At 41.8% G+C, this 14973-nt stretch overlaps 1 protein-coding gene across 3 annotated transcripts; it reads left to right on the forward strand.

Moving 5' to 3' along the window:
* Nucleotides 1-1040: 1040 nt before the first annotated feature.
* FAS (Fas cell surface death receptor) lies at nt 1041-13850 on the forward strand. 3 transcript variants are annotated; one of them, XM_010714493.3, is made up of 10 exons: nt 1062-1147; nt 3595-3686; nt 7096-7264; nt 7841-7972; nt 10491-10599; nt 11050-11114; nt 11426-11509; nt 11659-11723; nt 12205-12229; nt 12972-13850. In XM_010714493.3, the coding sequence occupies exons 3-10, from the start codon at nt 7111-7113 to the stop codon at nt 13385-13387; spliced, it is 1050 nt and encodes a 349-aa protein (XP_010712795.1). In that variant the 5' UTR covers nt 1062-1147; nt 3595-3686; nt 7096-7110; the 3' UTR covers nt 13388-13850. The 3 variants fall into 3 exon arrangements, with proteins under 3 accessions (XP_003208070.2, XP_031410299.1, XP_010712795.1); XM_003208022.4 differs by lacking the exon at nt 3595-3686 and having other exon boundaries at nt 1041-1147; XM_031554439.1 differs by lacking the exons at nt 3595-3686; nt 11426-11509 and having other exon boundaries at nt 1041-1147.
* Nucleotides 13851-14973: the final 1123 nt, after the last annotated feature.

Raw genomic sequence — 14973 nt, forward strand, 5'->3', positions numbered from 1 at the left:
ATACATGTTCCTTACATTACTGGAAAATACGCAACAGTAAGGGGAAGGGGAATACCTAGGTGTTGTTAAATGCTAAGCAATGCTTGGTGAGGGCCCAGTCATGTTAGATTTTGTTTACAGGACAAACCGCAATCCTGTAAGTGATGAATTTAGAAATAACACTGTTGCAGTGCAATCTGCAGAGCCAGGCAACACTGTTTGCAGTAACCTCTCTACCCTTATGCAAACTTCCGCTAAAATAAACAACCCTGAGTGCACACCAGTTCGGGTTTGGCCTGTAGGAATGACAGGCACATAGCAAAGGTACCACACCAAGGAGGGGTGTTACCCCCAGTTTCTCTCCATACTGCCAGGGGGGAGGAAAAGAGCTGATTGCTACAGAGTACTCCAGAAGCAGCACCTCCAAAAACTGTGTCACTGCTGCAATTTGTTCTGTCCGGAAGTGGTCAAAAACCTAAAATATTTAAAACAGCATCTTTCTTTTTTTTATTATTTTTTATGATACACTGAACTCAGTCATCTGCAAACATGGCAGCTAGGAGACAAACCAACAGAAATCTGAAGAGGTGAGTCATAAACTACTGAAAAATGGAGCTTAAAATGAAAACGCCAGCTCAATTACAACCTTCCGAAGGCAGTGGCATCACCTCGAAGATCAAAATTATGCATTGCTAACTGTTACTGTCATGTCAATCTTAACACAGCTAAGGAGGCAGCTTATACATAGGAACTCTGAACCACTGAAAGTCTGTAGGAAAAACAGAAAGTCACTGAAAACAGCTTTGAAGTCACAGAAATCCTTCCAACGAGGCAGCACAAGAAAGCACAATGCACTTAACTCTGTCCAAACGCCTGCTGCGCTCCTAGGGATTCAGGATAGAATCTTACCCTGCCCCACGCTGCCCCTACCAATACCACACAGCGAGAGCGCAGCACAGCCGCTACCCAGGGCTGGCTCCGGGCTGCGGCAGCCAGGATCGTCACACCCCCGCTGTGCAGGAGTACCCCGAGGGGCCGGGCCGGGGCGGGCTGGAACGATGTTTACCAACATGGGAGGAGCCGGACGCCCGGCCGCTTTCGTTTTGCAGGCGGCTGTGAGACGGCGCTGTGCGGGGACATGGCTCGGGGACTCTTCCACCTGCTCCTCGTAAGTGGCCACTGGGGAGCGGGGTGCCGGGATGGGACGTGGGGAGCTGCGGTAGCGGTGCCGAAAGCGCTGCCCCGGCCACCAAACAAACAAACTTGTCCTATTTTCCTGGGGAACTCATGTAATTAATTCAGGTTCAGACTCGTCGCTATGTTATAGCCACCGGCAGGGTGGCGGGCGCTGAGGAACAGCGCTGGGAAGGAGGGGACGGGTGCCAGTGGCGCTGCTGCCCGTGGCGGCGCCTCGGGGCGCGTACCGTCACGGTGCGAGGGCACGGTGGGCCGGGCCGGGAGGGCAGCGCGGAGGGAACGGCTGCGGCAGAGGAGCTGCTTGCTGGTCGTGAGCAGCGGTGAGCCCAGAAAAGCTGGAGACGTTGAACGTAGCACCCTGGGCCGAGGCGCTTACTGGAAAAGCGGGGCAGGGCGTTTCTTTCTTGTGTGAATCATTGCCCCGTGCAGAGTACACGTCTTGGTACTCTCAGGGCAGGGCGGGCAGCCTGTAGCGCAGAAACGTTAGACCCGAGGGCCGGAGAGAGCTGGACGCCGGCTGCAGCTGCGCCCAGCGAGGGACGGCAGGGGAGCCGGCCTGAGACATCCAGTCCTGTGCCATGGCAGAGCTGCACCTGCCCACCCCTGTGGGCACGGCATGCGTCACTGCTCCAGCCCGGCCCTCGCCCCTTGGAATGTACTGTGATTCACACTCACAGTCTCTTCATACTGTGGTTGTGCTCCCACTGAATGTGAGTTGCCTTGGGTTTGGCAGGTGTTAAGCTAGAAACCACGCAGATATGATTTATTATACAACAGGTAGTAAAAAAAGAGATTTATAGCGTGATTTGTAAGGTTCTACCCACACCCTTGCACAAAATGTAAGTAAATACAAAGAGCGGCCGACGGAAGCATGCGTTATCTCTTGCTGTACAGGCAGCAAACAAGCGGCAGAAATGATGGCCTAGCTCACTCTTAGAGCTATTCAGAACAGAAATTAAGATTAAAAAAAAATACATTCTCTTACCACACAGCTTCCAGAGTAGAAAGATCATTCCTATTCTTACTTTCCAATTGTTTCCAAACAGCACTCCTACATGCATTCTATTAAAAAAGATATATATTTTTTATTATCACGTGGTTCTACTAGTTATAAATCAGTAAGTCTGACAATATTTGACCTACTAACTTAAACCAGAATGTGAAAGGAGTCTGCTGAATTAAATGTCAATTTTGCAAGCAACCTTCTGCTGTGCTAAAGTAAAAGCAGTTGCAAGGATATTAATGCAAAATAGCAATGACCCACAAAACTAGAAAACATCTAACTTCACCCTCTAAAACAATCCACAAAACCACATATTATTCAGAAATGCCCTCTAGAGCCAGGTTGCAAGATGTTATCTAAATATTTTGTAATGATTTATACGATTATTTACAAAGCAGGCAGTCTTCTGGGAGGTTAGAAGATATGCCTTTGAAACATACACAGATATGCCTTTGAAACAAACAGCACACAGCTGTGCTGACCCCCCCTTCTTGCTTTGCACAGGATCAATACAAATATTTAAATGTATGCATATAAGCAGCCATAAAGTCATGGGATGACCCTGGACTCAACTGAAAAGTATAAGGACTCCAGCTCTGAAGGAAAATGGAAAGAATTCCTAAATTTCTACCTGTCCACCTCTTGGCCACAGTATCACAAAGTGAGACGGTAGTTATTAATACCCTCCAACTTTCTTAAAGTCAGTAATGTTTATTAGTACAGTGCTCCTAAAAAAGGAAAATTTAAAAAACAATCAAACTACCCCTGTCCCCAGATATGTTGCTGTGATTGGCATGTGAGACAACTGAGATGTGAAATAGTAATGGATTGAATTTGGATTGCTATTTTAAGACATGACAGTAACTGAGGGTTGTTGCCATCGCAGGTGCTAAACATGTGCATCTCACTTAAGATTTCAGGAGATTGGAATGCTTCTATTTGTGGGGAAATACCAACTCCCTTTGGTAGGCCTCAGAAAATAAAACTGCTTTCTTAGTTCTTCTCATACAAGGACATAGAACATGAAGAAATACTACCTTCAGTGCCCACTTTGGTGCACTGTGGGTAGTGCACTTCTGCATTAGTGGGGGAAAAAAAGAGATGGGGAAAAATTGATACTGGAAATACTGGAAGCAGTAATTTTTGTTGTACTGAAAGAACTGAAGCAGAGAATACTTGTAACAGGCACTATATCATTCCTTACTCTGAAAAAGCATCTTGAAAGGGTTTGTGTAAGTGAGACTACTTACAAGGAAAACTGTACTAAAATGGAGCTAACTCTAGAAAGTCAAAGAAATAACAGAAGTTAAAAAAAAAAAAAAACCCTAAAGACTTTTTCTTGGAAAAAAAAATAAATAACAAAAATGATAATCCTCAAATCCTCCCTCCTCCTCTTGTCTTTTTTTAACACTTAGAAAGCCCCTGATGACCTCATGCATGTTGCCCCCAGTGATAAACGTGGAAAGAAAATAGTCACCAACTTCTGAAAGCATCAGCTCTCTCATCTGTAGGTATCTATGGCTTAGGAATGGGAAAAGTGGCTTAATAAAGATCAGAGGTATTATAACAGAAAAAAGCAGTGACAAATTTTTACTTAGAGGGTGAAATACCGTAAAGCTTTAAAAAGGCCTGCATGCAAGTAACAGATTCATGCACTTTTAAAGTGATCTTACAGCCCCACAAGGTGTGTCTGCTGAAAGGTTTCCGGTTAAGGAAGTTGACCAATTATGAAGAACACTTGGATACAGGAAGAATCTGAGGACTGAGAATTACAAAACCACAAGTTTTCAAGGGAACTGTAACTCTTGTCACTGCCTTGGGAACACAGATGGAGACAGATTTTCTACCTCTCATGCAGAAATGCAGAAAGCATTTTGGAGGAAGAAAAAGAGGAGAGGGAGAAGATAAAGGCCTTTCAAATTCCTATGCAATACAAAAAGAGCAAAACCAAAAAATTTAGGCCCACGCAATAATTCTTATGGAACCTGTTAAGATCAGATCTCCCTGATTGCTTCTACACCTGTTGACTGCTCACTTCAGTCAATCTTTAGATACGAAAACTGTTTTTTAGTTTAGGATGAGAAGAGTAGAACAAAGCATTTGTGAGTCATTTTAGACTGAAAACACACAGCCTCCGTTTGAACATACACATCATAAAAAAGCACCTTTCACCCCTGCCTCTCTGAAACCCCCTAAAACGCTTCCTTTCTGCTGGCTGCACTCAATGCTCAGCAGCAGCGAGAAAAGGAATTAAGCAATGCTCTGAATACTAAAAAACAGTCCAACACTTATAGAGCAAGTGAAATTATTTTAAGAGGGTACAAAACCAGGAGAAAAAAAGTTTTCAAAATTAAAATGTTATTTGGAAAACTAAAATCCTCAAACTTCTGTCATTATTCCTTATGCAGGAAGGCACTGCATGGAGCTCCTGCAAGCAGAAGCTATATAGGTGTTGGGTGCTGCTTAAAGTCGGTTTCTGAGAAGTGATCCCCACTTCTTGTAAGTGTACCAGGAAGTTCATCTCTGCAAGTGACAGCGGCAGGCTTCCATCAAAAAAAGCACATTTCTGTCTCTCCCCATTCTATCAGCTTAGTTTGTCTATACAGAAATGCAAAATTGAGTTTTGCTTGACAGAAGTGTGTCCATGCCTGCAGTGTGATTGCAGTGGTTCAGTAAACCCTAAAAGCAACTCTACTAACTTTTACTGTTAGTAGTCATTTAGAAAGAAGTTTCCTTCTTTCATTTTATCCCATTTCCTACACGATTCTCTCTACGTTTTCTTTCATGGCACACATCCTGTTCTTTGCCAGCAACATTCAGTTCTTCTGCCATGCCTAAGAGAGGTTTATAGATGTGTTAGGGTTTCAGTAGGGCTGTGGTAATCTTCAATCTCCATTACTGTGGCTTGGGGTCATCCTCTTATTCCCCAAAAACCACAACTGCTGCTTCACAACTCTAAAGTGGGAGATTTGAGTGCCAAAAGCAGGATGGCAGCTGCTCCCCATCAGGCATGTTGCGTGGCCAGGCAACAGGCAGGGGCAGATGAGGAGGAAGGAGCAGCTTGGTTCTATGGTGGGGCAGAGAGTGCTGAGACACAAGTGGGTGCATCCAGGAATTGGCTACATGCTCAGGGCTGGCACTGCTGCTCATCCTGCTGAGTCACAGTATCTACATCAGAGAGGAGAGAACCAGCCACTTCCCCACTGACCTCCTCATGCTGCAAGCACTGTCCTCCACATGCACCAGATGGGGCTGAAAGCCTGGTGCCATTGAGTTTCCTGGAGCTGGCTTCCTCAGAGCTGCCAGGGCCTCCAGATCTCAACTCCCTGCGCCATTTTCTTTCACAAATGGATGCTCTTGGTCCAGCTCAACAAACAGTGCACCCACCAGTTCCCTCAGCCCAACTCCACATGTGGCTGAGGAGTAGAGACGAGGGGCTCTGCCCTCATCCATGGGAAGCCAAACCAGGCTGATGGCAGACAGCGGTGATCACCCCTGCAAGGCCACCCTCGAGGCCTGGCCCCCAGAGGCAGCAGCATGTGGAGCAGCACACACCACCACCACCACCTGACAGAAAACAGGCACTGCGCTGCAGGGAGAGAAACCTGCTTTTTGGTAACTGCCTTCTAATTGGACTTTCTATCCCAGCTGTTAGACTGATCTCCCAGGCAAAAGGAAAACAAATCACATTTGTCACATCAGCTTGAGAGTTTCTATAAAAGCTCACTTTGTAAACACCACTTTCTGAGAAGCGTGTCCTGAAAGCTTAGGCACCAAAGAAAGTCAGAGTGCTGAACAAGAAAAGTCATGCACCCAGCTCAAGCATTCAGTTAGTTTTTTGGCTGCTGAAACCTCTCCTCCAGGTGCAAACAAAGGCCTTCCTAAGTTCCATCTAGGAGCTGATAGGGTATATATTTTGAAACACATGAGTATTAGGAAAAGGTTCCTGTCTATGAATAGCCTAGAGAATCAATAGAAGTGACTTGTAAAAGTCTCCAGACAGTCACTGTATTGATTACTTCTGTTCATTAGCTACAGATAACGCTTCCTTGACATGAGAAGCCAGTCTGAAATCCAACTCCCTTTTCCAGTAAGTTAATTACATACACTTCTTTGCATCTGACTGAAGTAATAGCGTTGAAGTAGTTTCACACAAAACCACGAGGATTGCATGAATTAGCCACTAAATATCATCCTCTGGCAGACAAAAGCAACAAAACCCAGGCATTATACAGTTTAACTTGAGAATGCATTCAAAGAAATGGAACAGGGTGTAAATTAGATAGAATGGAGAATGATATTTCTTTAGGACTGTATAAACATCATCTGCTGAAGAGAAAAAGGAGTTGAAAAGAAAAGCAAAGCAAGCATAAGATCAATTTAGAAATCAGGTATTTATGGTGATATTAAAGTACAATTATTATTTTTTTTCTTTAGAGAATCATTAGCATTCAGTTTGCAAGCAACACTAGAGTAACAAAAACATAAAATATACCATTTGAAATAAGGATGTTCTGTAAGCAAGAACATTACCAATGACTCAGAAAGGGAAGATTTAGGAACAGTGATGTGATGCACAGAATGCTCTTCAAGAAAATAATGGAGTTTCTTTGCTATGCACCATAATTAGGCATATGAGGTTATCTTTTACATCTCAGATGTATAGGCCTGTTCTCAAGCATTAATTTTCAAACAATCAGTGCCTGCAATGGTAGAGATGATAGCATTAAATCTAATACGTCTTCTCATTTTCCATCAACTCTTCTGACCTAATAAGCAACTTTAGTAAGGGGGTGAGTATCAACATCTTTAGCAATGCAATGGAATAAGAGTGCTGATGTAGCTCTGTGCTAGCAGTAACATGCACCTACAGTCCTTGGTAATTTCCTGTATTATTTGCTGTTTTTCTCTCCTAGGTGGTTGCGTTAGTTATGGAAACACATTGCAAAAATGATACAGAAGTTCCCATACACATAGCACACAATAAATCTATTACAAGGAAGAGAAACATCGCTAAGCGAGAAATTATCTGTACAGAGGAAGAGTACATTTTAAATGATCAGTGCTGTATGAAATGTAGACGTGGTGAGTATCATTATAAGACTGTGCTGAAAAATCATTAAAGTAGAAACCTCAACACACACAGATGCTTTCTTCTGGGATAGCTCAGTTATGGTCTTCTGGATGCACTTCATTCTGGCTACATCTTTCTTTATTGCAGGACTTCAACACATCAAAAGCATTTCTTGATTCAGTGCACCTGTAGCTTTTCACTACAGATAACACATTCAATGCTTGTAGCAAATAATAATAATAATAGTCCTACATTACTTACAAACTTAAAAACAGATTAAAAAACTGCAAACGGGGGGTTTTGCCAACAAGATACTCTATATATTCATGGGTTTTCCAGTTTTGCATGCACAGTTTTGTTTGGTGTGTTTTCTTTCTCTCTATTGGAGAAATAGGGAGGGATAATCATCTCTTACGTACATTGCCTTCCTGAAGAGAATATATGTATGTATAATGAATATGGATTCTATCTGTATTTGTAAATCGAAAGGTATTTGAGATTAAAAAGAAATCTGATAGGTCTCAAAGCTGTTGGCCTTTGTCCAAAGGTATTACTTATGTTTTTCTTGCTTCTCTGTCTCTCTGCAGGTCATGTCAAAAGTACTGAGTGCCCAAACACTCAAGCACATTGTGTACCATGCAAATCTGGAGAGGAGTACATGGATCATACCAATGATTTGGACAAGTGTATGAGATGTCGTTCATGTGACACAGCACTTGGTATGACTATAGAAATAGCAACTCTGTTTAGAGGCAGGATTCAACTGAAAGATCTCTGCAATTCCCACGTAACGGGTAGCATACAGATTAAAATGTTTTACAAGTTCAACATGGAGAAGTTTACGGTTTCTTTTCTAAGCACAGAGTAGGAAGAGGAACAAGCTATGTTGCTCCAATATTTATTCTTATGTCTGTCTTTGCTCAGCCAGGAAGCATTTGGAGAGTAACATCCCATCTCTTCCACACTTGCCTCTGCAGTACTTTTCTTCGCACAGAGGCAGGTAATCCAATTACCCTGAGGCACTCTGATGTTGCTAGTTTGATTTACAGCAGTTAATGCTTATGCACTAACCTCAACTTTGGGTTATGATATATTCCTATTAGATTATCTTACAAGCACTGTATTATTTCATGAGCTATAGTAAGGGACCCTACAGACAATGATTTTATTTGGTATGTAGTAGCCCACTCGTTAAAGCATGAGAAATAGCTTCACTCAGTAACTTCACTGATAATAATGTAGAAAAAAAAAAAAGACTGACAGGATTCTGCACCTTATTTCCTTCATCAGTCCTGAGATGCAGATAACTTCTAAGTTCTCAGAGGTCGTGTATTCCCAGAAGCCTCTGTTTATCTTTAACTGCCCTCTAAGTACACAGAATTATAGAATTGCTCAGGTTGGAAAAAACCTTAAAGATCATTGAGTCCAACTGCAACCGAAGCATACCACCCTCTTAACAACCCTCTGCTAAATCATGTCCCTGAGCACCACATCCAAACAGTTTTTAAACACATCCAGGAATGGTGATTCAACCATCTCCCTGGGCAGCCCATTCCAGTGCCTGAACACTCTTTCAGAAAAGTAGCATTTCCTAACATCCAGCCTGAATCTTCCCTGGCACAGCTTGAAGCCATTCCCTCTAGTCCTATCACTGGTTACATGAGAGAAGAGGCCGACCTCAACTCATTACAACCTCCCTTCGGGTAGTTATAGAGAGCAATAAGGTCTCCCCTGAGCCTCCTCTTCTCCAGGCTGAACAATCCCAGCTCTTTCAGCCACTCCTCATAAGACCTGTGCTCCAGATCCCACACCAGCTTTATTGCCCTCCTTTGAACCCACTCCAGGGCCTCAGTGTCTTTCCTGCAGTGAGGGGCCCAAAACTGGACACAGTATTGAGGTGTGGCCTCACCAGAGCTGAGTACAGGGGGACAATCACTGCCCTGTTCCTGGTGACAGCACTTATTTCTGATGCAAGCCAGGATGCCATTGGCCTTCTTGGCCACCTAGGCACTACTGCTGGCTTATGTTCAGCCAAGCATCAATCAATACCCCCAGGGAAGAAATACACAAATCTAATTTCTGTGTTCTAATTCCTGCAAAGGCTGCTAGCGTTCACAGTTGTGGGAGAGGATGTTTGAAGGTCTATCTCCACCTAGACAATTTCATATCTATTAATGAGCCCTTTGTGTATTTATTTGCTGGGGGAAACTAAGTCTCAAAAATCCAGTAAGTCATATATATATATATACATATATATATATATATAATTCATAAAACACATCTCCCTGCCAGTTTCACCAGGTGTCTGGTATAGTTGGATTCAGGGAAGGATAGTTCTGCATTCATCACATCAAAAATCCAGATTGGTAAGCAGGGAGTCAGTTTTTAATTCCAATATGATGGAAGGATGGCTAGTCACATTATCTCATGGAAAATAATGTTGAAGACAAGTTAGTTAGAAAGTGCTAGGCAGGAGGAAGGTTACCACCTAAGCTCCATGAGAACCATTCTTAGGATCATTTATGTTTGGTATCTTCATGAATGGTGTCAGCATCAGTTTCACAGTAATCAATTTTTAGAGATAACATGGTTTCCTGTTATAGCAGGGCACTGAATATGGTAACTTAAAAGTTACCATAACTTAAAAAAGTTACCAGTAACTTAAAAGTTTCATACCCAAGAAAATAGCTTCCACAGTGAATAGATCTACTTACAATATTTTTTAATGCAAAAATACTTCTTTTTAGATGGAGATCACCTATTCATACATATTGAGGCCAGGAGAAAAATAAACTTGGTTTGAAACTTATGCAGGGAACATGTTAGATAGAAATAGTAGAATTCCTCACTATTGATAGTTCTCAGGAAGGGATAAAACTTGTCTGACAGACAGACAACCAAGAGACGGGTTATGTGATATCTTTTAGTCCCTTCTGGCTTTACATCTTTTTCCTATGGGGGAAAAAAAAAAAAAAAAAGACTGACAACACACGGCAATGCCAAATGAGTCCTTTACTGTATGATCAGCTTTTTGAGCTCTTAGCCAGCAGAGGTCTCTTTGCCATCTTGGTATTTCCAGTACTCTCAAAGCAAGGTTCATTATAAAAGCTACACTGTTGTTATTAAGTGCTGCCAGCACCAGCAGTGGTGGTGCTAAAGACATGCAGGTCTGAGAACAAGAGCTTGTGAGCAAAGCCCTGCATTTTCAAATTAACGAACTTTAAGAATTCATTTTAGGTTGGAAGGTTGTAAAGAACTGTACTCCAACAGAGAATGCAGAATGCTCCTGTGCAAAGAACCATTATTGCAAGTCTCCTCAATGTGAATACTGCGAGTTATGTACCGTGTAAGTGGATGCCTTCATTGTTAAATATGACACTGTTAAGATCATGTTACCACACTTTTTTCCAGTCAGTTTCAAGACAGAGACTATGAAAATATATTAGCTAAGAGAAAACAGACTAGTTTTGCTTTGCACTGAGCTTATTCAACTGGCTTTGCTCAGTCTAATTAATTAGAATGTATGCAGAAAAACATAAATACACCAACTCTGTATATATTCTTCAAAAGCTCTAATTAAGTATCTAAGCTTTCCTGTTGCTTTTGTTGTGATCTACTGTTATGTCATTTCCATATTTTTTCCCATACTGTTTTCATAATTGTAAAGTTCCAAAGTCCAGCATACTGGTGTATGACACCATTAGCTGATTAGAAAGCAATAGGAGATTGTGATTTGCTCTCTTAGGAAATTTATAAAGAGAGAAACAAATTCCACAATCATTTATATTTTCTGCAGATGTGAAAATGGCCTAGTTGAAAAGGAATGTACTTCAACTACAGACACTGTGTGCAGAATGCAAGGTACCATTTTAAAACCTAGTATGGACTACCGTCTGGCTATATTTTGAGAGGCTATTGGAATTGTACTGTGTTCTGCACAGTGCCCCATAGCCATTCCTAACAACTATCTGTTGGGCCTTGTACTGACTTACGGAGCATGACTGCTCTTTTGATCACAGTAGAAATGGGGTGGTCCAAGTGCTACCTTCTGCTATTTGGAGACAGTAGAAGGGTCTCTATAATCCGATGAAATCTTGTTAAATTTTTCAAGTGTGTTGCTGTATTACACTACTTGACTTAGCTTTAATGTAATGTTTCCAATGTTCCAACAGAAGCAGGAATGCCACCTTGGGGTACCGCACTTATTGTCTTATTTGTGGTAGCATTAGCAGTTGCAGCAGGATTAATACTCTACCGTAAGTGATTCCCTGTTCCTTGTTACTGCCGTACTCTGAATAAGATGTTCTGCTGCTTACTCAGATGTAATTTTATATTCTGGAGTCCAGACAAATACATTGCCCTGGATTATTAAAATGTTTTTTTTTTGTTTGTTTTATTGTTGTAGGTAAGAGAAAACAGAAGAATTTTATTACCCAAGGTAACACAGGCACTGGAAGAGACAGTTCTTCTGTAAGTACTATTGCTGAGATCAGATAAAATTCAGCTTGGCATAGGGAACTTTGCTCCATTTAAATTACTGTGGGATTGCCCAAACGTGCGCATACCTCTCTTCTGTGACATCAGTGAAGTAAATTTCACTGTGAGGAATCTTGGCAGAAGCAAAAGAAACTCCATATCATTTCTTCAGGATTTGCTGTTGCACTTAGTTACATGACCAAGATCAGAACTTCATAAATCATCATATCTCCACTGAACTGATATCCTATCCCTATGCATATTTTTATTCAATAGCAATTGTGAGGTGATTCTCTAAACTTACTCAAGTAAAAAGGGGGGTCCAGTCTGATTCCATATCTCATAAAACAGAAGAATCATAGAGAAAGCTAAAAGAAAATTTCACAAGTGTTATGACATCTATTTATCCTGTTATATGGGGTTGGCCTTTTATAAAACATCTTTGCACTCATTTCTTGCTTGCTTCTCTTTACAGGAGACTTTTACACTCATATCTATAGGTAAGAGACAAATAATTTCTCAGACTTCAGTAAAATAAAAGTACAGACAAACTCTGTACTACAGAAAGGGTATTTTTCTGTATAGACTGCCACTTTGTAGAATTGTCACTCTGGCACAACGTTGAACACTTATAGAAATGCCAGGTCATAATGTGCTTAAGGCATTTAGTGGTGCCATTAAACTTTCCGCTGAGGAGGAGTTTCTGTTGTATAGAAAGCAATTACTGATTGACAACAGGTAAATTTCTATTCTGTATATGGTACAGACACTAGGAGGCAGCAAGCTGGATTTCTAGAATCATGGATAATTCTAATAACTGAGTAGCCCTGCAGCCAGCAATGGAATCACAGAAACAGGACCTATCTTATGTTCATGAGCAAAAACACAGTGGTAACACTTAACAGGAGAAGAATACAAGCTCTGAGACTATATAATAACAAAAGACCTGTCTTGCTCTTTTATCAGTGCTATTTTGAACAAAACAGGTAAATGAGGCATGACAAGGCTTTGTAGTGGTTACATATGACGAAGGGGTTACAGAGGAAACAGGTTCTAGTTCAGGTCCCGGAAAGCAATACAGTTACTTAGTACAGAATCACATTGAAAACATATGGAGTCGTGAATATGTATCTCTGAATATAGATGATAAAGAAAAAAAAAAAAAAGAAAAAAAGACACACAAAGCCAACAACAAAAAAAAAAGTCAGTGCCAAGGGCATTCATTTCTTTTTATGTTTCTAGATGATGACCTGAGCCGCCATATCCCTGACATCGTGAGGGAGATGACACTAGATGAGGTCAAGACTTTTGTTCGTCATCACCAGCTTTCAGAACCTACCATAGATGAAATTATCCAGGATAACTTCAATAACGCATCTGAACAGAAGATTAAGCTCTTTCAGAAATGGCACCAAAGGCATGGGATAAGAGGAGCCTACGAAACCCTAATAAGCAGCCTGAGAGATTTAAAAATGCGTGCAGTAGCTGATAAAATTGAGGAAAAACTGAAGGCAGCTGTTTCAAGCCACCAGGAAAGGAGAGAGTCTTATAATGATAAAACTGGGCAAAGCAATTCCTGCAGTCAGGAAGGTGGAAAATCTTATCATGATAATGCTGAAATAAGTAAAACTTACCCTGAGAGTTTGGAAGAGACATAGCATAGAATTATACGAAAATTATTTCTGACTGAATTAGTGTTTTTTTACTACTACAAATAACAAAGCTTCTAAAAGCCATTTTGTTGGCAGCTCAGGGAGTTTTTCAGGGTACTTATAACACAAATGAAGAATAGTTCAGATTTTTGTAGAGGTACGTTTCCTTTAAAAAGAAGTCTTAACTGTTTATTTTGATTGTTAAAAACAGGACAGATTAATGGCTTATTAAAAGTAACAATAGAAGAGTTCAGCTATAGGACTTGTTACAAAAAGAACAAAGTGGTCACTGGCAGAAAGATTTAACTCAAATGTGGTAGTCCTGAACACTGACTCAATGTAGTGTTTCAATTACATTATAGTTATGGGATGTTACATTTTTCAAAGTGAAAATTCTAGTATTAAAAGTGTATGAAATAAACAAGGAAGAATGCTTCAACAACAAAATAATAAACTTTTGTATAATATACCCCTAGTTAATTGTAAATATATATCTTAATCATAGAATGGCTGGGGTTGGAAGGGACCTTTATGGATCACCTGCCACGGGCAAGGTTGCTAACCACTAGATCAGGCTGCCCAGGACCCCACTGAACCTTGTTACAACACCTCCAGGAACTGGGCATCCACAGCTTCTTTGAACCATCTATTCCAGTGCCTCATCACCCTTTGAGTAAAGAATTTCCTCCTAATATCTAACCAAAATCTCCTCTCTTCTAGTTTAAAACTATTCCCCCTTGTCCTATCACTACCTACCTCTGTAAAAAATCTCACTCCTGCTTATAAGCTTCCTTTAAGTATTGAAAAGCTGCAGTGAGGTGTCCCTGGAACCTTCTCTTCTCAAACCTAAACAAGCCCAGCTCCCTCAGCCTATCTCCACAGGTTAGATGCCATCCTCTGGATCCACACTAACAGCTCCACATTTTTCCTGTGCGGGGAGCCCCAGACCTGGATATAGTACTCTAGATGGGACCCTCATGTCCTCCCTGATTCAAGTGCAACACCTTGCATTTGTCTTTGTTGAATCACAGTATCATAGGGGTTGGAAGGGACCTCCAGAGATCATCGAGTCCAACCCCCCTGCCAAAGCAGGTTCCCTACCCCAGGTCGCACAAGTAGGTGTCCAGGTGGGTCTTGAATATCTCCAGAGAAGGAGACTCCACAACCTCCCTGGTCAGCCCATTCCAGTGCTCCGTCACCCTCACCATAAAGAAGTCCTTGCACACATTTGTGCGGAACTTCCTATGCTCCGGTTTCTGGTCATTTCCCCTTGTCCTGTCTCCACACTCTGCTGAAAAGAGTCTGGCCTCGCCGCTCTGCTCCCCACACCTTAGATATTTATAGACCTGGATCAGGTCCCCTCTCAGTCTTCTTTTCTCAAGGCTAAACAGACCCAGTTCACTTAGCCTTTCTTCATAGGGGAGATGCTCCAGGCCCTTCACCATCTTTGTGGCCCTCCGCTGGACTCTTTCCAAGAGATCCCTGTCTTTTTTGTACTGAGGAACCCAGAACTGGACACAGCACTCCAGATGAGGCCTTACCAGGGCAGAGTAGAGGGGGAGGATCACCTCCCTTGACCTGCTGGACACACT

Source organism: Meleagris gallopavo, chromosome 8, assembly GCF_000146605.3.
Source record: "Meleagris gallopavo isolate NT-WF06-2002-E0010 breed Aviagen turkey brand Nicholas breeding stock chromosome 8, Turkey_5.1, whole genome shotgun sequence".
Taxonomy (NCBI): domain Eukaryota; kingdom Metazoa; phylum Chordata; class Aves; order Galliformes; family Phasianidae; genus Meleagris; species Meleagris gallopavo.